This window comes from Athene noctua, chromosome 4, assembly GCF_965140245.1.
Source record: "Athene noctua chromosome 4, bAthNoc1.hap1.1, whole genome shotgun sequence".
Classification (NCBI taxonomy): domain Eukaryota; kingdom Metazoa; phylum Chordata; class Aves; order Strigiformes; family Strigidae; genus Athene; species Athene noctua.
The window spans coordinates 36,037,007-36,058,759 of NC_134040.1; the positions used below are offsets into that span (position 1 = coordinate 36,037,007).

The following is a 21,753-nucleotide window of genomic DNA, read 5'->3' on the forward strand; positions in this document are numbered from 1 at the left end:
AATCTGATAGAATGTAAAAGGAAATTAACTATATGATACATAAGATCCTACTGATCACTTATAACAGATGGGAAGATTTCATCAGTAGAAATAAAACTATTCTCCAACAATGCAGCTTGCTGTTTGTGCACTTTCTTAGCAACAATTTCTGACATTTTTGTTATGGAAGCCAGTGTGTGTACACTTGACAATAGGTAAAGACAACACACATTAAATGTATATAACACAGAATATTTTTTCTTTTTTGGGAATTCCCATAGCATGAAATGATCACTAGAATGATATATTTTCAGTATGGAGAGCTTTGGTAAGCAAGTGGGTCACTTGGCTTTCAAATCAAACTGTACAGTGTAATGTGAAGGAAAATCTCCTATGGAAGCCTATGGGAATTTTCTTTGGGTTACGGGACAACGTGATGATCCTTTGCTAATATATAGACCAAATTAGAAATTATTAATAACTGATGAGTGAACTGAAGGAAAAAAGTCAGTGTGTCGGTGGAACCACTTGTAGAGTGCTATAAAATAGTAATGTTCCTCTTTTCCCCGATAAGGCATTAGTAATACTGTCTGATCAGTCAGTCTGCCCAGTGTAAGTCTATGCAGAATTAATTGTTGTGCTAAGATTGTTTGGATGTTGTGCATTTTACAGCATAATAAATTCTGTGTGCAGAGTTGTAATTGAAATCAGTGAGTGCAAAGGCAAATGGCTGCCCCTTTGCCTAGCACATGTCTATAAAACGCCTGCTCATGTCCCACCCCGGAATCCCTTACAGCCCTGAGGAGTCTCATCGCTTTCAGCCTTACTAGTCTTATCAGTAAGGGTGACAACAACATTTTTGGATTAGGATGTAGTCTTGGTTGAGATATTATACCATTCCTATGAAGTACAGGAAGAAAGGTTTGAAAATGCGCCCTAGTGCTGCTGAATTCTGCTTTTGTAATACTGGACTCAGAACAGTTGAGGGAACTTTTCTGTGGATATTTGGGAGCATCTGTGGGGGGCAACTCTGGGCCCTGTCTTACTATGGCTATTCCATAAAATGGGGCTATTGACTTGGTATTTTAATTACGTTCCTGCTTAGTGGCATATGCTTAAATGTTTGAAATAAGCATATATGTGTGAAAAGGAAAAAAAATCTAATTGCTCAACATTTATAAAGAAGTTTCAAGAAGTCTGGCAGATTTAATAGACCCCTTGTGTAACCGTTGACCACACCTATAAGGAAACCCAAGAGGACTGGATATGCTCCATGCAGCTTTATGCAGGGCCGAATCTGCAGGCTTATTCCAGAAAACCTCAGTGTGTCTAATGACCGCAGATGCAGACACATAGAGGTCATGTGTGCACTGATATCTGAAGTTAAAGATCTTCTGCCAGCTAAGTGGATATCTTTTAAGGACTTAATCCTATAACTAATGAAGCCAATAGGAGATTTTCAGTTGACATCAATGGACCTCGAGTCAGGCCCTCAAAGATTAAAGTAATCCTGTACTAAGCTTTCAGGCAGCTTCTGCTGTTTCACACCTACATCCTAAAAAGTACATGTGTCTTATTTTGCTGAATTACTCTGCTGTTGAAAACAACAAACATTTTATCAAAATGGTCTTAACCTTTTTCAATGTTTTTACAACATTTTGCCCTGAAACTACTTATGGAAATATTTACCGTTTTTTTTGTAGCCAGAACCCAGATTATTTGGTATGTATTTTCTACAAATTTGGATTAGAATAAATTTAAAGGGCTAGTTGCCTTTTTGGTGAGATTCTGGTTAACTTTTTTAAAATGACAAAACTAAAATATCTGTCAATTTTTAATATTGCAAAATGGGAAAAATTAGTTTTTATTTGCTTCATGACTCCCTTCTGTTTTTTCTGAGACAAAGATCACCTTTTAAGTTAGAAGATCAAAATGGTATCTCCCCTAATTAAAATGATACACAGTTAAAATAAAGGATAGTAAAATAAAATGCATGAATGGCTTTTAAAGGATTTACATAATTAAGGAAAAATAATCAGAGCAGAATGTCCTCGTAGTTGTTTTTTCCATGTAGACCCAATCTTATAAATGCCTATTTCATGGATGCAAATAAAATTACATGTATGAATATATGTTTTCACCTTAATAGGACTTTACACCTGTAACAAATTGTTTTCAGAATCTCCATTTTGCATATTTGTACATGAATGGTCCTTGTTTCTAACCTCAAATTAGAGAATGTGTACACTGAAAATCAATATTTAATCATCCCAGGAATATTATTCTGCTTTTTACTTGAGGCATCTGATTTTTGGATTTAAATTGGTAACTTTTTGATAAGCACAGTGACCATACAGTGACCAAGTGCTTTCTCCCTTCCTTCAGCTTCAGTCTATCTGTGGCTGAGCTTCACAGCCTGAGACTGAGCTGCCTGAGGCTAATGCTCCTGAACTGTAAATGTCCAGCTAAGATACAGTATTAAAAGTCACTATAAAATAACCAAATTCTGTGGAACGATCAAAAGATAAAAACCTCAGCCTGCTGGGAAGCCTCTCTGATGCACTGAAAACTGAAACTCTCTATTAGGCAGTTTCAAAAATAAAAACATCACCTGCAGCAGCCAAGGATTATTTGCTGTGTTTCTAGAAAGGAAGGAGCTGAAAGCGAAAATGTGAAGTGAATGAAAGGAGGAGATCAACAGAGGTTTTGATATAGACTTTATACTCTTATTTATACCTAATTTACATTTTGTTTGCATGACACAGAATAACCCGTGGGCATTTAAAGGTACAAAGCATTTGCGTTTGTGTCGCTGACACTGACAGTTAACAGAAGAAGTGTATTTCCTTGGGGGGGGGGTGGGGACTGGGGGGCTGTGAGTTAATATTTCTTATTGGATGCATTAGAAAAATTAGTTCATTGCTTTTCTGAAATGGAGTGAAACAATTTGGAGCTAATTCTACATAATATCTTTTTGTCTCCCTACTTATCTATGGAGTAAAGATGGTTCTCCTTATATTCCAATAATATATGCCTTTTTTTCTGATCAGTGGCATTTAAAAAGAGAAACATGAAGGTTTTCTGTCCCAGAATAATAAGACAAGGGTTGAAAACTAGCAGACATCAGGAACAGAGTTATGTTTCTTGCAACAGGTATGTTTGTTCTCATTTAACACTAGAAAGCCTCAAAGCATGCTTGAAATGTACAATGCGTTGGGAACAGAGAGGCAGTATCTCTGGATAAAGGAAGAAATGAATGGCATAAAAGATTAGGAGAGAGAGAGACAGAGACAGAGACAACTTGAACACATACATAAAATCCCTTCTGGAGGCCCTTATCTAATTGCCTCATTTATCTAGTTTCATTTATAAGCTCAGTTTTATTCTGGGACACTCTTGGAGGTTGTGTGAGAATGGCTGCAGAATGACCTAACTGGCAACAGGCTTTCTACAGACCCTTTTTTTTTTTTTTTTTGTATGCCAATTCTCAGGGCAATTACTGCAGTTGCCCTTTTTATATTAGCATCTTGGGTGGCTAGGCCTGGGGTTTACTCACTCTTTTTAATAGTATAATTTCTTTTGATAAATAAGCAGCTAGGATTTTTTGTGTCTTTTTTTTGAGAATACTTCTTTTCCACTGGGACTTCCTATGTACCCATGTGGCCTTAATGCAGATACTTGCTTTCACATGATATAAAAGGTAATTTAAAAATGAAGCAAAACACTTTCCACAAACCCCTCCCCCTCTAATCTTCACTTAGATTACTTCTTAGTTTTGAAGGAATGATTCAAACAGATTTTTTAAAAAATAAAATAAAATTAAGTATTGTTTAAGTTTTAAAAACAATTTTCTAGGTGCAGCACAGCCGATGTGAGTGTTTTGCCATTGATTTGAATGAGGCCTGTATTGAATTCTTAGCTTTTACTGGAGTTTTATTTTCTGATTTAATTAAAAAACTAAATTGTCTTTGTTATTAAGATCAAAACTCTAAGATCATTGTTATCCCTTCTCTACATGACTATGGCATATATATTACTGGAGTTCTTCAATTTAGGTACGATCTGTGGTATTTTTTAGGTCTCCAGGAACTAAGAGTGAGAAAAGAACTATCACATCTCCCCAGCTAGATGTTGAAAATAATGTGTGACAATGGAATTAAAGTTGGGTTTATTTTAAAATATATTTAATTAAAGAAAATGTTAAAGATGTTATCTCTGTCAAATATTTAGATGTTGCTAAAATACTTCAGTGACTTTCTTGCTTTACCGATTACGAAGAGTGTAATAAAACTGTGCTATTTGACAGATTTAGACAGCTGGCTCATTCATGAGAAGTTCACATTTTTGTCACCCACGTTGAATAAGGAAAGATTAGATGCTAAGGTCAGTTTACAAAAATGGTTGTCAGGACATTTTTTAATTGTAAAACTTTTTGTGATGGAATTCAGGGAAAAGACTAAAGGCAGAAAGCAGTGGAGACAAAGAGCTGCTATTAACCTACAGATGCTACCGCAGGGTTCATTTTAAGATTGGTCACACTGCTTAGCCAATGAAGTGTTCATGTGACTATAAGGGACCACCCTTTTCTGGGGTGAGAGGGCAATTTGGTCTTCATGCTCATTTAATCCCAAGACGTCTTTCAATGGACTGTCAGTGGAATCTACATTGTGCAAAATTATGCATGCACTTTTTAATGCAGACCATTGTTTGCTGAGCACTTAACCAAGATTTCTCAACCAATTTCCATTTGGCATGAGGTCACTTGAAACCCAGGCAAACATATATGGACGGCAAATGTAATTTTCTCTTCCTCTGAGCTGGAATGCATAGGACAGAGAAATGCAAGAAATCAGTCATGCTGCACTTTTGGATTTAATGCTTACTAAACGAAGACTGACAACTTTCTGTAAAGGAAAATTTGTTGCATGTCACTGCCCTGGAGAGGTAATTTTGCTACTGGAGTGTAATATGGCTAAAGTCTTTTAGATCTTACTGCTTAAAGTGTTGTAAATCATTGATGCATGAGCAGCTGCTTATAAGAACCATAGGATGTACACACTGTGGCTACTCTGCTTTCTTTTCATAGGCAAGATTTTATAAAAGCCAGGTAGTGCAAAGGAAACCTGATAGTAAGCAGTGAGCAAAGAAACTGCCAGTAATGCCCTAGAGCTGGAGATAAGAGGGCGCCTGTTCTGGAGATGTATCTAATTAGACTATTAATACTTTAGAAAATCTGACTATAGCATGTACACCATATTTATTGATACATTTACAAAGATTCAATTTTATGTTAGCTCTTCAAGAAACATTTACATTTAGAACCGCATTTGGCAAGAATCGTTATATGTTTTGTACAAGTGACATCTTACACAGCCAACATGTGTTCACGCGAGCTTTCGGCCAGGGACGTTCCTTTCAGTGTGAAATCGGCAGCAGTCTACTCGTGTATAATCTGGCCTGTCCTTTTACAGTGAAAATCACTTTATGAACACTTCTAACATATGCTGGAATTTTATTATGATTGGTTGGTGGTTGTTTTTTTCATCCGTTGTAAAAGAATACAAGTTGGCACAAGGATACATTTCTAGATTAGATCCACAACACATTAAAGAGTGTGTTTGCTCTCTCTTTCCCCGTCTTTCCAATTAAGTTGGTGAAAAATGTAACTTTAGTATTTTACAGGACATGGTAAAGCTGTCTCATCTAGGTGATGTCTATATTATAAAAATAAAATAAAATAATATAAATATGTAACATGAACCCAGTGCCCATCGTTAAATAAAATATATGATAAAAAGCAGACCTTCTAGGATGACTGGTTTTGAAATATGCGAATATAATTTAATTATTACACACTTGAAACAATCTTGATATTAAGCTGCGATAACCAGATTTTTGCATCTATGCTAGATAAAGAAATGCGTAACATTCTGTAATAGAGTTACATTGATGAAGGTGAAGGTTACAGTCTTACAATAAATTGCCTAGATAGGAATGCATTAAGGACTTCTGAAATATTTTCTCATGATGTAGTTCAGTTCACCTTAGAAACGGTTACAACTGGATTTTATTAAGTCCAGCAGTTTATACAGTGATGTTTGAAAACTGCTCTCTTATTACTATAACCAGATAGGTACAGACACGACATTTCTGGGATGTCAAAGAATCCATTAAGACATCACAAAAGTCCTTTGATGAAAATCTGGTTTACAGTGGAATCACTTTGTAAACTATTTCTCATGAAGAAATAAATATATAAAAAAAAATTCCACTAGCTGTAAAACCGTAGTTGTGATAGGCGTGCATGTGTATGTGTGCACGTATTGGATATCAGTACGTCTGTGGAGACGTACAGAAATATTTACACACATACAAATAATCTATCTGCACATTTGTGGATATTATACTTAAATTAATAAAGTAAATCAGATCACCGGTATTTGTTGCAGGATAACAGTCTTTTAAAAATTACAGGATTCAAAACAAATGCCCGTTGAAAAGTGTAGTTTCCAAATAGTCCCAGAAACTATACAATATAGCTGGTTAGATCCAGCAAATAGGATGTCATGTCTAGGATCTGATCAAGAATACCTGCCCTTGTCACTCTTCGGATGTTTCTATCCACTTGTTCACACTGGGGGCCGAGATAGCCTTTTTTACATAAGCATTTATTAGGCCTTACACAGACACCTCCATGTCGACAGGCTGGGTCACATTTTGCTGTGGGTAAAAAAACAGCAATTTGCTAATTTGTTTAGAACATCACAAACTGAAAAGATAAAGTACACATTCATTAAGATCTTTTTTAAGCTTACAATGATAACGCACAATATTAAAAACAAGTAGAAAGGCTGAAATATTAGAAGTTCTGAAGCCATATTTTTTAAAGTTTTAAAATATTAGGGGGATGAAGAAATTTTGTGCGTCTGAGAGGACGTCACCCAGGACAGACTGTGAAACTCAAATAGCAGATTTTTGAAAATGCCCAGTTCCCATATTCCTGCTTGATTTTGGAGTGCACAGAAGACCCATCTCAAAAGACTTCAGGATCCAAATGTCTTATCGTTTGAAAACAAGACATACAGTACACCTAGATCTTTAAACAGTGGTGGTCTACCTCATCCCACTTCTTATGCTGGCAACCCAAAAAACTCTTGAAGTTGGTGAGACGTTTTAGCACCTGGACATCTCCAAGCTATCGAATACTGAACCTCAGGGAAACTCCTTTATACATGCGGAGTTCTGCACTACGTGCTTTCCTTAGCAGAGCAGGCTACAATTGCCCACAATTGCTCCTTTGGCTCTTGGATCACTTATGCTTGGAACAAAATTGAATTTAGAGAAAAAAGAACTAGAGATTTTTTTTTTGACAACTTTTAAGTGTCAAAGTTTTCCCCTCTCTCTTTAGCAGGTGCCTGATGCTTTACCTGTGGAGTTCTAGGCTAATCAGCTTCCTTAAGTTTTTAAAATATAAATGCTATTTTAAATTGCAGCCAGTGTTAGCAAAACTAACAATCAATGACTTTAGTTGTGGAAGTATTTTCTTCTGGGGTAGTCACAGCACTGTGATAAAAGTAATTTATCTTTCTTTTTGCAGACATTTTGCTGTTTAATGTTATCTATTACAATAAAGCTATAATATTGATTTACAGAGATTTATAATACACTATATAAACCCAGGTTTTTTGATTTTAGTCATGAGTTTCTTAATTACAGTAAGAGGATGCAGTAACGAAAGATCCTTAGTCTATATATTCTCTGCAGCTTTCTTGTATGCAGCCTCTATCAAATTATCTATCATAGAGCTGTAAGTTTTTAAACAAAAGAGATTAATCAAGACCTATTTATGTTCACACTGGAGAAATTTTTTACTTTAAATTCCACTTGGACAAGGGCTGTAGAATGGGCCTCATTCCCTAAATGTAGGAAATCTCTGACTGACAAGCGAGGACAATTGAGGCTGGGCTATTTGGCCAGATTACCTCATCCATTTCTCCAACCTGCTTTTGTTGCAGAGCTCTATGATGCTCAACTCATGGATCTTGCCAGACATCATTAGTGATTTCATTCATTTCATTTCATTCCAAATGAAGTGACTCCTGCTCATCATTAAAAACCCCTCCAGGCTATAAGGACCTTGTAGCCCCCCTGAGTGCCCTTCCAACCTGGATAATCTCAGGTCCATCGTGTGATCCTTGCTTTGTTTTACTCTGTGATTCTTTTCCTCTTCTGAGTTCTACTGCCATTACATTACCCTAATCTCTTTGTATAGGCACATGGTCAAACTCGCTGAGCAAATAAGCTCAGTCAGAAGACAGTGCTGATGCACCATTAGCACCTCCTGGTACCCAGGCTTGCTCTGAAACATCTGCATAGGCCAGAGCTGTACAGCTCAGACATAACCAGAGCCTCTGTGAGACAGTGACCGCACAGCCGTGTCACTCCAGGTTCACTCATTTCACTCCTTTGGTGGCATACGCAACATCCAGTTTGATCACAGTCACTTTTTCAGGTGACTTTTAAAAGATATGCTACTGCAAGATAGGAGTTAATAAAAAATGGATTACAATAATGCTCTGATCATTAGCTGCTTTGTGATACGTTGTACATAGAATTCTCTTTAACAAACTGGAGCCATTTTCTTTTGTAGGATCAAAAGTAAGAATGTACTACAACTGAAGTATTTCATTAAATTATCGAAGTGCAAAATATGCAATAGTGACCTGCAGGTCTGATTTAGCATATTTCCTGACAAGGTATTTTGATTTGCCACTGACAGTGATAATGCTGCCGGTGGAAGCTGAATGTTCGAACACTGAACATGTATTAATTACCTTTCCTTTCATTTTACAATTTTGGTGAAAATATAAGAATACTGTTGTCTGTCATATTTATGCTATTAATTGCATTCTGTAATGTTTCATATTGCATTAGATATTTTAACTGTTGCACTCTTCTAAAGACTTATTGTTCTCCTACAATTCACGAGATCAGTATTTCTTTACTGTTGTCTTAGAACTGATGGTCAATAGCATATATTGAAAATTTCTCTGAGACAATTAAAAGCAAATTATGACATGTCACTGCTTTTTCACATGTTGCTATGAATCTGTATACAAACCGGTTCTGCAGAATTCTCCTTCCCAGCCTTGATTACAGCAGCATTTTCCTGTGGGAGTGCAGTGCCCGTTCCGACAATGCCTTGAGCATTCAGATGTTAGTATCTGTGCGGACTGAGCTGTTCTTTTGCATTCTTCAGGGACTAAAGGCCTGAACAAAAATACACAAAGCAAGCAGATAGTTAAAAGTTGGGGTCAAGGAGAAAAACTTTGTTTTTTATTAAGGGCCTGATTCTCTTTTATGGTATTATTGAGAGAAATCTGTGTTCTAAGGGGATTGCTTTTTTTCTCTAAAATACCAATAAACATAGAGATAATGTGTTACATTACAGAAAAATACAATGTGATTTGCTATTCTTTCACATAACTGCCTTCAGACATCTTCTACAAGATTAAACAATAGTACTTGAGAATTCTTGAAGCCTGAACCTGGCAAAACCAGCTTGCTGAAGAGTATATCTATCACAAGCAGCATATATCTCTAGATAACATAATTATTAGATGTGCTAAATTCTACTGATTGTATGGCTTTTTTTTCAGAGAGTGCAAATAGTCATATAGTTCGGACCAGAATCTGATGGTGTCTTTTTGCTTTTCTAGCTGATTTGTATTTCTGATTGTATGCTGGGAAGAGTAATCTGACAGTTTATGTCACACATTATGACCTGCATAATGAATTTGCACAAGTATTATCTCCGTCTATGAATTTGGTTTGACATTGCAGATTTTTATTTCCATATTTTCATGAAATTATATTTGGATTATGCATTCTGGATGCTTATTTAAGCATCTGAACATCAGGAGAGCCTTTTTCACTATGAGGGTGACCAAGAACTGGCACAGGTTGCCCAGAGAGGTTGTGGAGTCTCTATCCTTGGAGATATCCAGAAGTTGTCTGGACATGGTCCTGGGCAACAGGCTGTAGGTGGCCCTGCTTGAGCAGGGGGGTTGTACCAGATGATCTCCAGAGGTCCCTTCCTGCCTCAGCCTTTTTTGGTTTTCTGTTTGTTTCTTTGTTTGTTTAACTGTGTGTCATCATACTGACCACTTATTTTATTTGCTGTCTGAGTTCACCAGCTAGAGACTGATAGAATCATCACAAGGCTACAGGTTACCAGTAGAGGTACCATGTTTTGTCTCTGCTGTGGGTTTGATTGCCCAGGAATGGGTTTAGAAAAGAATGTCAGGATCTCCCAAGAGATCTAAACAAGTAATTGATTTGGAGCATCATGGCAAATTAAGTTAATTAGTAACAAATACAGAATGATTAATTTTCAAGGAAATTGAACTACTGCCATACATTCCTTAGCTTGAAATCTGCAGGACAAAGATCCTAATAGTTTTGTGGAGAGCTCAGAGAAACCTTGGCTAAGTGTCCAGCTAGAATCCAAACAAACCAAAACAAATTTGTGTGAGATAGAATAGAATAGAAAATAACATTATTCATTATACTGATATCAGTATTAAGCCCCCAATTGTATACAAATAGCTGGAATAGCAACTTGTGTACTGATTACACTGTCAAATATTGATACCTCTGTGTGGAGAAAAGGATGGTCTTTGGAGTTTGAGAAAGAAGGGGTGTGATGGAGGTATGTAAAATAGTGACAGAAGAAAAGAGGAGGAAGATTGGGCATTCTTGTTATATCCCATTTCAAGATCAGAAGAAATATCAAGGGAAAAAATTAAGCTAAAGAAAATAAAATTAAGTAGTTGAACTCATGGCTTCTAAGATATCATTGAAGCCCATGTTCTAGTAGGATTTTTAAAAGTTATTTCCATGCACAATGAAGCCATTCAGAGTAATATTAGATAGGGTAAAAATAATTTTTAAGAAAAATAAGCACTCATACCTAATGTCATAGAAGTCCCTCATTGGTTGAGTGGGCTTACATTTCCCCCCTGTTTTGGCATGCAGGTTGTTAATGGTACATTACAGAGTTTCTTGCATTTTTCTTTGAAACAGAGTAATAGAGTACAGGCTCACTGTTTTTTTTGTTTTTTTTCACTGTAGCACTTTCTCTGCTTAGTCTTAATTGCTACCATGATTATTTAAACATCCGTAAGAAGAACTGGTTCCCCAAAGATGTTAAGGACAGGAAGAACGTGTAGATGCATCTTTAGTGTAGCACCAAGTTCTGATTTCAAAAGCATTTCTGAGAACCAGACTTATGTTCCTGTATTATTTAAGGGCTTTGAAACTTATTTTGACACCTTTTGTGCAGCAGATTTGAAACCCTTTCAGGTTTTGTGTTTACATATTTCCACGGCTGTCTTTTAAATATAATGCATTATTGGTTTTGACCTGTAAGGAATTCCAGTTCTGTAGTAATGAGTGCATTACATATGATCTGGTTAAGAAAGTTCCTACACTTAAAAATCATATGTGAGATTCACAGGCAATGCTGTTTTGGAAACAGTTCTACAAAATGGTAGGATTTTCAGTGGAGACTTGTTCAGATTTAAAGAAGATCTGTCTTCTAATTTCTACCTCTGGAAAAAAAGAAAAAAAGTCTAAATTGGAGTTGATTCCTTTATAGCCAGCTGCATAGGAGACAACCTTCTTTCTTCATCTGTCTCTGTTAAAGCCCATTTATTTCAAGGTACTTTAAATAGGCATCTTTTTCTTGCTCAGACACAGGTACAGTACTGTGTTTATCGGGAAGCATAACCTCAGGCTCCTAAAGCATCTCTTGGAAAAGAGGCCCAGTGGCATATCTTTAGCAAAGAATGACCTCATAAGTCACAGAGATATTTTATTTGTGACAATAATGATTTATTTTATGAATAGATGTAAAATACTTATCTATGATAGTGCTGGAATATGTAGTTCTTTTTTAATTTGTATTTAATTAGGGAGGCAGAAATCATGCTTTTTTGCGTCCAGCCAAGCATGGCTGGTCACTTTTATGATTTAAAGTTTTCTAGTGCTCTTGGTACTTGTGAATATAACCTTGCCTTTTATTCTACCATCAATCAATAACTTGCACTCATCAGCCTTGGATAATATTTATTAATGGTGGGGTGGAGTAGAAACAAAGATGGAAAATATTCTGGTTGGCAGAGTGCCTTAGAAGAAGAGGAATACAAATGCAGCTGCAGCAGAATCCTTCTTGTGTGTGAGAAGAATTACTGGTTTTCCTTAGCTGTACTATGGGAAAAACCATACTTCTTTCTCAGGATTGGAATGCCATCATGGTACCACAACGTATCAAGAGAAAGTCTCTGCCCCACAGCACTTACATTTTGCATTCTTAAGGCTTTAAAGGGGTGGAAATTTTCAGGCTCAGCATAAGTTTAATTGAATCTGACAAAGATAGCATAAGTCTTGAAACTGACTCTTGGGACTTGATCTTTACAGCACTTAGACAAGTCTATGATTTTGTTTATATAACTAGTGCTTCTCTGTGTCTCTTGACGTGGAAGATGGAGGGGAGTGGATGGAACCATACTGTGGGCTGGAGAGAATTCTTTTCCTTGTCTCCCTCAATCTATAAAGCTCTAAAGGGTACAGCTTGATTATTCTTACAATAAGCACTATCTGGTCTGCAGAAAGTCAGCCAAAAATGTAGCTGATAATGACTATTTATATGGTCTGTACAATTCTAGTTATCTTAAAGAGCTGTTCATATATACAGTATAGTACAGTATATCTTGCTTGTTAAAACATGCTTTCATGAAACTGTATAACAACTCTAAATGTATGGAACATGGAGGAAAAGTTGTACTGGGGGCTGGGGCCCTCACTGGGTCCCTTCTCTGACATGTGCAGCAAACTGGGAATTCTTGACTACAATGTGTAAACTAATTTTTGCTGCATTACTGTATCTAGTATAAGAAAGTAGCCTCTACTGTCAGTTTAGTGGCATATAAAAGTCCAACATGCTTTAATAGATTAAAACTCATCCTGGAACTGCTTAGGATTTCATGCTTTCTATAATGTGTCTCTTCACAGTTCCACTAAACGCACATAGTGATTTACTTACTATATGCGTTACCCTGTAACTCAGATATAGATAAATCCATGCAAATGGAGGGTCAAATTCAGCAGTAATACGATGCTACTGAACAGAAAACAATTCCTCCATCGTGCCTTTGACACAATATCAAAAATCTTTACTTTTTCACTAAGGAAAAAACCCAGACAAAGTTCCTGGACGTTCAAATTCAAATGAGAGACACTGCTGTAGATTGTGGTACAAAATACATGGAAAGAATGTTATGCTTCAATTAACTGCACACAAGATATTAGGTCTTAGAATAATGCTTAAGTATATCACCAAAATTTGTGCATTAGTTTTTTGGGTTTTTTCCTTTATAAGGGAAAATGTCAAGAAAAAATAATTTTGTTTCACTACTTGTCACAGACTAAATTTACTACTTGTCATAGAATAAATATAGCATCTCTTCAGGTACAGCTTCTAAAATTAAAAAGTATACCTTTAGTCCTGGGAGAGATGCCAAAAGCTCGTTACTTGTCTCCAGATTTACTACATGGGAATAATGTGGAAAAAACTCACGGCTTTTAAGATTTAAACTCAGCAGCATATCAAATTTATTCTTATATGGTATACTTGTTCATGACCTCTAGTCTTAAGAAATTCTGTCATGTTTGAAAACTAGTCCCTAGTGAAGCCTGTATCAATGTTAATAGCTACGAGGTCAATGCAACTGCTAAACAGTTTGTATTACTGTCAGGGTGGTCATGAAAACAACACCTGCTGCATGAGCACTTGGCAGCTGGGTCAACAGGCACTGTGGGAATTTATCAATTTAGGGGGCCACTTGCATAACACTTTGACTGATGAATTGGGAAAGACTGGCTTACTGGGCTAAAGCTGCTCTATTATGTATGACTTTCTTTAGGATGGCAGAGGCTTCCTGCAGGCTCCAGAAAATAAGCAAAAGATAAACTGAGCTGTTTTTTCCTTATAAAGCGATAGAAAGTGAGAACTCCTTAATAGCCAATGCTAGAAAGACTGAAAAAAAAAAAAGGGGGGAAAAAAAAAAAATCCCAAACCAAAACAAAAACTTTTACAGTCAGTGAGCTGTGATGTGATTGAAAAAAATCCTTAGGTTTTTCCATCGTGGTTACAAAGGAGTTTTTGTGAAGTACTTCTGTAAAGTGAAACTCTCTAGACTGGTATTCGCAAAAAGCTCTAATTTCTCTTTAGTGTCTCTTATGGGAATAGTAACTGCATGTGGGTAGGTAAATGAGATAAGAATTTTGCATGCTCTGGCTAAACTAAACATAATTAGACATTAATTCTGGCTTTCCATTCCCTCAAATGACTTAAGGGATAGTAACTTTCTGAACAGAAAGAAATCATATGGCCCACCTGGGTTGGTGAGAGCATTCACCAACAAAATTGGCTTATTCTATAGAGAATTTCCAGTAGTAGCTTCAGAGTATATCTATAACCCATCAGAACTGAGTATCTTGATGCAGATTAGTCTAATATCGTATGTTTCTGAGGTTTTATTTCCATAGTAATTAAAGTCTTCAAGAGGGCTACGATATCATAAATGCTGTTCTTCTATTATACTATCAAACACTCTTGACTCATACTAAAAAATAAAATCACCAATTTTTTTGTAAAGAGCCTGAACAATGTCAAAATGAGGTATGACCTAGATACCATCCCTTAGAGTATGAAATCAGTCTGTTCGGAAATTCCGACAGCGGAAATCCCAGAAGGTCATGATGGAAAGGATGATAAGTGGAATTACATACTCTGGAGGGGCATGAGAAAGGAGTGGATGGTTTGAATCAAGTTCAAGTTTCAATCCAATGGAAAGCAGCTATCCTGGCTGCTGATACGAAACATATTGAAAACCAGACCTATAAGGTGTTATAAGGAGAGGAAGAGGAAATCTTCTTATGTGTGCAAGGACACTTAGCTAAGATCTGCACTCTTTCGTAAAAATCAGCTGCTGGCTGCAGTGAGCCATCCTGGTCAAAAGAATTATTCATACCTTTGGAGTTACTGTATTGACAGTGGCAAACAAAACTTTGCAGGGGATACAGCACTGTGTGACTGCCCTATAAACCTTTCTGGGTTTGACCACATCTTTTAAATGGAAATCTTTTGCATTGTCCATCAGTTTGAGTACTCTTCCCTGAGTCCCTTTCATTTTATCTATAATTTGCTAAGAGATAAAACCATTCATAATAGAAGTATTCTGACAGAAGACTTACAAAGCCACGTTATGGCTGTTCTGCCACATCCCAAAGTTTATTTTCTTACTTCTTGGTCTGTCCCTGTCTGCGGTTTTCAAGGAACAGCTGGTAATAATGTTTAAATTACAGCTGATATGAACCTATCAACAGAGCTTTCTTATTTAAATATGCATTTTTAATACTGTCCACAGCTATTTTTCTCCATTCATCATGCTAGAAAATGATTACTTTTTCTTTTCTAATAGGTTTGTCTCTTATTTTCTCTGTTACTGACTAATCAGTATATTTGGACCTATACACATTTTCTATATCACTGTTTACCTATTTTCCCTATTCATTCATCAATGTTTTTGTGATTGATATGAGTATGTATTTGTAGAAGCAGAAAGCAAGACAGAAAAATTATAAAACAGAAAGTAGAAAAATAGGAAATAGAAAGGTTTTCTATTTTGGTCACAAAGACAGTTTATAAAATGCTAGTATTTGCACTGATCTTCAGGACATCTGACTAACCCTACCTTTTAGTTGAGAAGTATGTAAGTCTTTCTCCATATATTTTCTCATTAGTTCCTAACCCTGGAAAGTAGTTTAGTTGTGATAACATTTTTTTGATAATCGTAAAAAAAATGTATGTATCTTTCAGAGACTCAAGACTGTAACTTAAGACATTCTTGTTTTGTCTGCTAGTTTTACTAATTTACCTAATGCTGGGTTTATGTGTTTGTAATTCTTAGGGTTTCCCACATCTCCTTCAATCTCAAAGCTAAATATGCTATTACCTATACTCTTCACTCGTCTTAATTTTGGTAACAGGTAGTGTATGTGTATTTGGCAGCACCTCACATACTTGGATTTTACAACCATTTTTAACTTTTCTGTTTCTGATTTGTCACTTCATTGTCTAAGAGCTCCCAAGTACTAATATATCATTATAACAACCTTGTTACAAAGAGAAGGATTATTTAATTCTGTGCTTTTGATGGGAGGCTATTTAGTTGTTGACATGAAGTACTGGACAGAAGTTTCCTGGGGTACCTTGAATTCCATGTTTCAAACTGCCTTCATGATGGCAGGATTCAGAACCTCTGTGATGATCATATTATGAATTTTTTGCCTCATATTGCCTCAGTTTAACACCTCATTTTTATTACATGTGAAGGATTGTTCTAGAATAAGACTTTCCCATTGCTTTTAGTATTGAAGACTAATGCAAAGGGTTCTCTGGGTTACCCTCATTCTCTAATCTTCTAATTTTTTAACCTGTCCACTTCTTTTGAATTTTTTTCTACTGCTAGCATATCCAAGTAGCAGGTTTCATTCTTAAGCTATATTTGAGACAAGCAAATGAGGGTCATGGTTATGTTTGAGATCTACAAAGATCAAAAGAAATAAAATCCTGCATCTTCATGTAACATTTATAATTTAGAATAAAATAATAATTTAATAATCTTGCAGCAGCTTACAAATGACCACCAGCAGAAGAAGATTGGGTTTTTCATTAAGTTACTAATTTCCAGCAAGGGGCTACCACAAGGAATGATAATGCATGAAAGGCTCTCTGCAAATTGATGAGTCTGCCAGGGGCCACCGCTCACAAGGTTTTTTAGTAAGCAATGAATTTCTAAAATGTGACAAACCAGTACTTTTGTGACTTTATGCTCATAGCCCACCTGTAGCATCTTTATTTTGTGTTCTAGAAAGCTTGCTGTGCTAGGGTTTACAACTATATTTGATGTATTTGTATGGCACATACCATGAGGAAGACTTTAAAAGGAGCAACAAAAATATTAGCATGCAAAAAAATAGTAGCATGTGAAAAATATTTGTCAAAGCCATGGAATTTTTAAATTGTTTACATGTGTAGTGTGGAATTAGCACAAAATGGTAAACAGAGCTGCAGTGCTCTTTTGTGGAAATAACTCATTATCTTTCACTTAAAACCCAGCAATGGTGTGAAATTGAAAAACAACAAAACTCAAAACTTTGCCTGAATGAAAATTATCCCATGTTTCTAAAAAGTGTTACCAAAAACTACATCCCTTTGCCACAGTCTGTTTAATTTCAACTGTGTGCCAATTTACAAAAGTATTTTATAGTTTTCTGGTTACTTTCACCAGTAACCAAACACAGTCTTGACCCTTTTCCATACATGAAAACAGCCAACCGTGAGTGCAGCAATGGGAGGTCTGGCCTTTCAGGTATGTCAGCTGAAGACCACCCTACTGGAAGAGGTAACAAGAACAAAAAGCTGAGGTCAAACAAGGCAGCCCCATGTAATTAGATACTAATAGTGGATTTAGGGTGTAAAATTCACTTAAAACCATACCCCAACAGACTAAACAATCCCAGTAAGAATGGCAAGTTTTGTTCTAAAAAAATGTTTTTAATACCAGAAAGCATAAATAAAACATACATAATAACCTTGACTGACAGACTGCACTAACCTGCAGTAACATCTGCTTTCAAATTATTTACTATAGGTTCAGGATAGTATAATTATAAAACACTGAAACTCTACTGTAACTTATAGTACAGCGTGCATCCAGTTTCATTAATTTATTATTGAATTCACTTGTTTTCCCAATAACAATTTTTAGAATTTAAATTCTGACACTAAAATAAATTCCTCTCTTAAACAGTCAACATCAAAACAAAAAATGCAAGCCTAACTCTATCTGATGCTAATGGGGAAACATGCTGAAGTAGATGCTGAACAAATAGGCAGTTGCTTTGGCAGAAGTCAAAGTAATTAATACAATAAACTTAATTTTTGATGCCTTTGCAGGATGGATGTGGTATCTTTATGTGCCACAGACTTGGTCTGATAGAGCAGCAAGATCCATCATGAAGACAATGGTATTTCTCCAGCTAAAGTGAGTACCTGCTAGTCATCTGCTCTTACTGCTGCTGGGGCCCCTGGGTCACACTGGCAACTGACTTTTTGTAGTCTTTCCAGATTTCCTAATATTTTCATACCTCTAGCTGATTTGCAAAGATCACATCTAAAGAAACTCTGGTTTGATAATTTTCATTTATCCTCATTTTACAAATGGTAAATGAGTCTAAATAATTAAACTAATCATATTAATTCCATGTCTTATAAATCATTTGAGTGGGATTTGTAAGCCTTTTGGACACAGTGCTTTAAGAACTCTTAAAGAATTTAGTGTATTTTTGGCACAGAGTCCAAGGACCGAATGCTCCAGACCTCTCTGGGGAGAGACAGGTAGATGAAGGGGTATGGAAGGATGTTGAAAACTAGTAAGCAGTGACAATTCACACCCCCTAAGGATTCAGTCTGCTGCGTTATTCTCCGTTGGTGGTATCTCCTATACAACAGAGGAGATGTTTGGGAAAGATGAATTTGTCCCTTCAAGCTAACTTATGGCAAAACTGAATTTAAGGAGACTGGAACTGACCGGGGATAGCTTGTATGCTAGCTAGTACTGTACCATTTTTTTTTCTCTGTAGTAGCTTTTCAGTATACAGAGTAGGTATTGTCAGACAGTACTAACCTTTCGAGCCAGATCCACTGTGCACTGTCCCAGCACAGTGGCAGGTAAGGAAGCAGTAGCGCTGGGGAGAATACCAGCATCTGCCTTCCATTGATGCTGTGTAAATCTCTGTGGTACCTACAAGTCATTCGGCTTCAGAACTACTAGGAGTATCTTTTACCTGTACTGGTCCATGTGGTTCCACATTAAATATGTCTACACTTCTAGGAAAACATGCAAAGAACATGAATCTAGGTGGGAAAGTGGACAGCATTTAACATAATGTCAAAGAGTAAAAATTTCCGGAAGTTAGTGTTGGTTGCACCTCTGTTGTCCTGACATTCACTTTCTGTGAGATAGTGATTACTTATAGTGAATATATTCTGCTGGCTGCTGATGGTATATTTTTTGGGAAGCCCCCTGCATTGAGAATTTCCCTTCTTATTGAATGTCAGTATTGCATAATTCAGCTACATGGAAAGAACTATATTTACCTTTTGTTTTTTAACTGCTGAGGGTAAGACTGATCTTAGTAAGAAATGCAGTGCTCACCTTTTTGGGTCAATGATCTTGTAGAGTTTTCCACTGTGAGGCTGTGTCATACTTTTACTGCTTGATAATATATAAATCTCACCTGTTAAAGAAATCAATGCAATAAATTAGTTTTCTCCAGGAGAAACACCCATCACTGAAATATACAATGGAATCGTTGCTATTTGAAAATTTAAATGAGTACTTTCCCCAAAGTGATGCTAAAATGTGAAAGATACTTTTTAATGAACATTTTTTGTTTCATACTGTATGTAATTGGTTAAAACAATGGAAGAGGAAGGGAGAAGAGGGGGATTGGTCTGCTCATGCAATATCTTTCGCCCTTAAGTCTGTAAAGTTGGGAATGAAAGCAAGTATATGACACATCATGTCATAATGAGTGACACAGTTCACAGAATGTGAGAGACAGTAAGGACCTTTGCCCCTTCCAACAACCCATTTACTTCTCAGTTCTCACAAGGCTGTTAAGGTGTAGCTGAGATCAGTGTAGACAGCTTTGGCAAATATAGCCTTTAGGTTTCTTCTTTTTAAACATTTACTATAATCTTGAACAGTTCAGCAGGCATTAATGATAAGGGTTATGATTTCATAACATTTTTTTTTTCTATTTACCTAATTCATCTTCACCAAATCCCAAGACAGGGCCTGAAAAGAAACCTCTACATGAACCAGTGTTGCCAAGACAGAGGGGTTTCTCTTGCCACTGTTTGGTTGCAGGACTCTGTTGCAGGGTTAAAAAATTTCTGTATTCAAAAACACATAAAGCAAATTGTTATATTACATTTTGAATAGAGAGTTTTCGCTGTCCAGATAAATAAGTAAACGATGCAAGTAGCTCCATAGATACATCTGTGCAGTTCAGCACTTTATGATTTCCCGCCTGTTATTTTTCAGATGCTTAAAAAGCACAGTATTTCCCTGCCTGTCATTCAAACATTGCAAAGTTGGGTTCAAGCTATACTATATAGGCCTTTGTGGACACTGAGCTATTTGGCATGGGAAAACTATGCCCATGAAAAACATTCATTTTGCTCCATCAGTGATGTTTCCATAAAACTTCAAAGGTTTTCAATGTCTTACCAGTTAGACCTGCTTGGGAAACAGTTCCGCATTTAACATTTGTTCCCATCGTAATGTAAATGATGTTATGTAAGTGTTTGTAAGACTAAAATCTTAAGAGCGCCTTGGTGTGTCTTTGTCTGTACTTTTTTCCAAGGATTGTATATGTCACCATTCATTAGAATGCTGTGCTATTTTATTTCCAAATCTAGAACTGGATCTGCCTTGGCACACCGCTAAATTGGCAAAGCGACTCAACATACAAGACTGTCGGTGTTCCTTTATACAGGAAGCTCAACAATTAAATATACCGTATTCGCATTTTTGTTTAAGAGTGAGTTAGAAGAAACCTACCCATTGCGGTCTCCAAATACATAACTTCCATAGAGTCTTTCAGACTGGCATCCTCGATAGACAAATCCACCAACCAAGGATCCACTGCTGAATGGTTTGAATTCTAAAAGTGAAGGCTCACTTTCTAAAAAGGAACTACCGTAGCATTAGATCATATGCAGTTTCATAGTTTGATTCACATTTATGAAAATGTTATTCCTTCAAGAAAAGAGGTTAATTCCATTTAAACACCCCTCAAAAGTTAAGATTTGTTGCTGGAAATGAAACATTAAAAAAAATTCAGAAAATTACAGCAAAGGCTGTTTGTGAAACAATCGGTTAGGGATTTAGATGGGAGAGGCTATTAATTGCTTTCTTCCATGTGCACAGGCTGGGAGAATAAAACCATGTAAGGATTAGGTTGGACTTTCATTGAAGTTGATGTGATTACTGCTATTAACTTTTCCGTGCCAATACAGTCTGCAGAATGGATGTCCTCAACATCAGGAATACAATTAAACCCCCTTCACTGTAAAGTCCTTCCAGTATCTACACACAGAAATTCCAGTGATTTTCAGCAGAACTTGTTTTCAAAGCCTTTCAATGGTTTGAGAAACTCTTTCAAAATCACAGCTTTAAACGTGGTATCTGTGTTATGTCCCATAAAACACTAGTATTGCTGGCCATAGATTCTTGTGGTAATTAATTTCATGCTGCTGCTGTACTTGCAGTTCCTACACATGTTCATTTTTTTTCTTTTTTTACAAAATTTCATAGTTTAGTCATGTCAAATAATGTCTCCAAGAAATTTTCAGTGTACATGTTCCTGTTCATGCAATTAAATACTTGCTTAGCAAAAAAGTAGGCTCAACTTGACATGCTAACTGCATAACTTTAAATTAAAGACACAGCCAGTAGACCTTTTTGTTTTATAGGAGCTTTTTTGGTTTTTTAGTCAGAGGGCTATCTGCAAGTATTTGATAAATGAATTTCCCAGATTATTCTACAAGAGTAAGAGCAGAAATTTTATGTGGGA

General features: G+C 36.3%; 1 protein-coding gene across 1 annotated transcript in view; it reads right to left on the bottom strand.

Moving 5' to 3' along the window:
* Positions 1 to 6,505: 6,505 nt before the first annotated feature.
* HHIP (hedgehog interacting protein) overlaps positions 6,506 to 21,753 on the bottom strand; it is a 72,113-nt gene continuing 56,865 nt past the window's right edge. Inside the window, exons 9-13 of the mRNA XM_074903869.1 lie at positions 20,739 to 20,862; positions 19,938 to 20,068; positions 19,326 to 19,407; positions 9,101 to 9,249; positions 6,506 to 6,699 (exon numbers count right to left, since the gene is read on the bottom strand). Coding sequence (XP_074759970.1) covers positions 6,506 to 6,699; positions 9,101 to 9,249; positions 19,326 to 19,407; positions 19,938 to 20,068; positions 20,739 to 20,862 — 680 coding nt within the window. The remainder of the gene's footprint in view (positions 6,700 to 9,100; positions 9,250 to 19,325; positions 19,408 to 19,937; positions 20,069 to 20,738; positions 20,863 to 21,753) is intronic.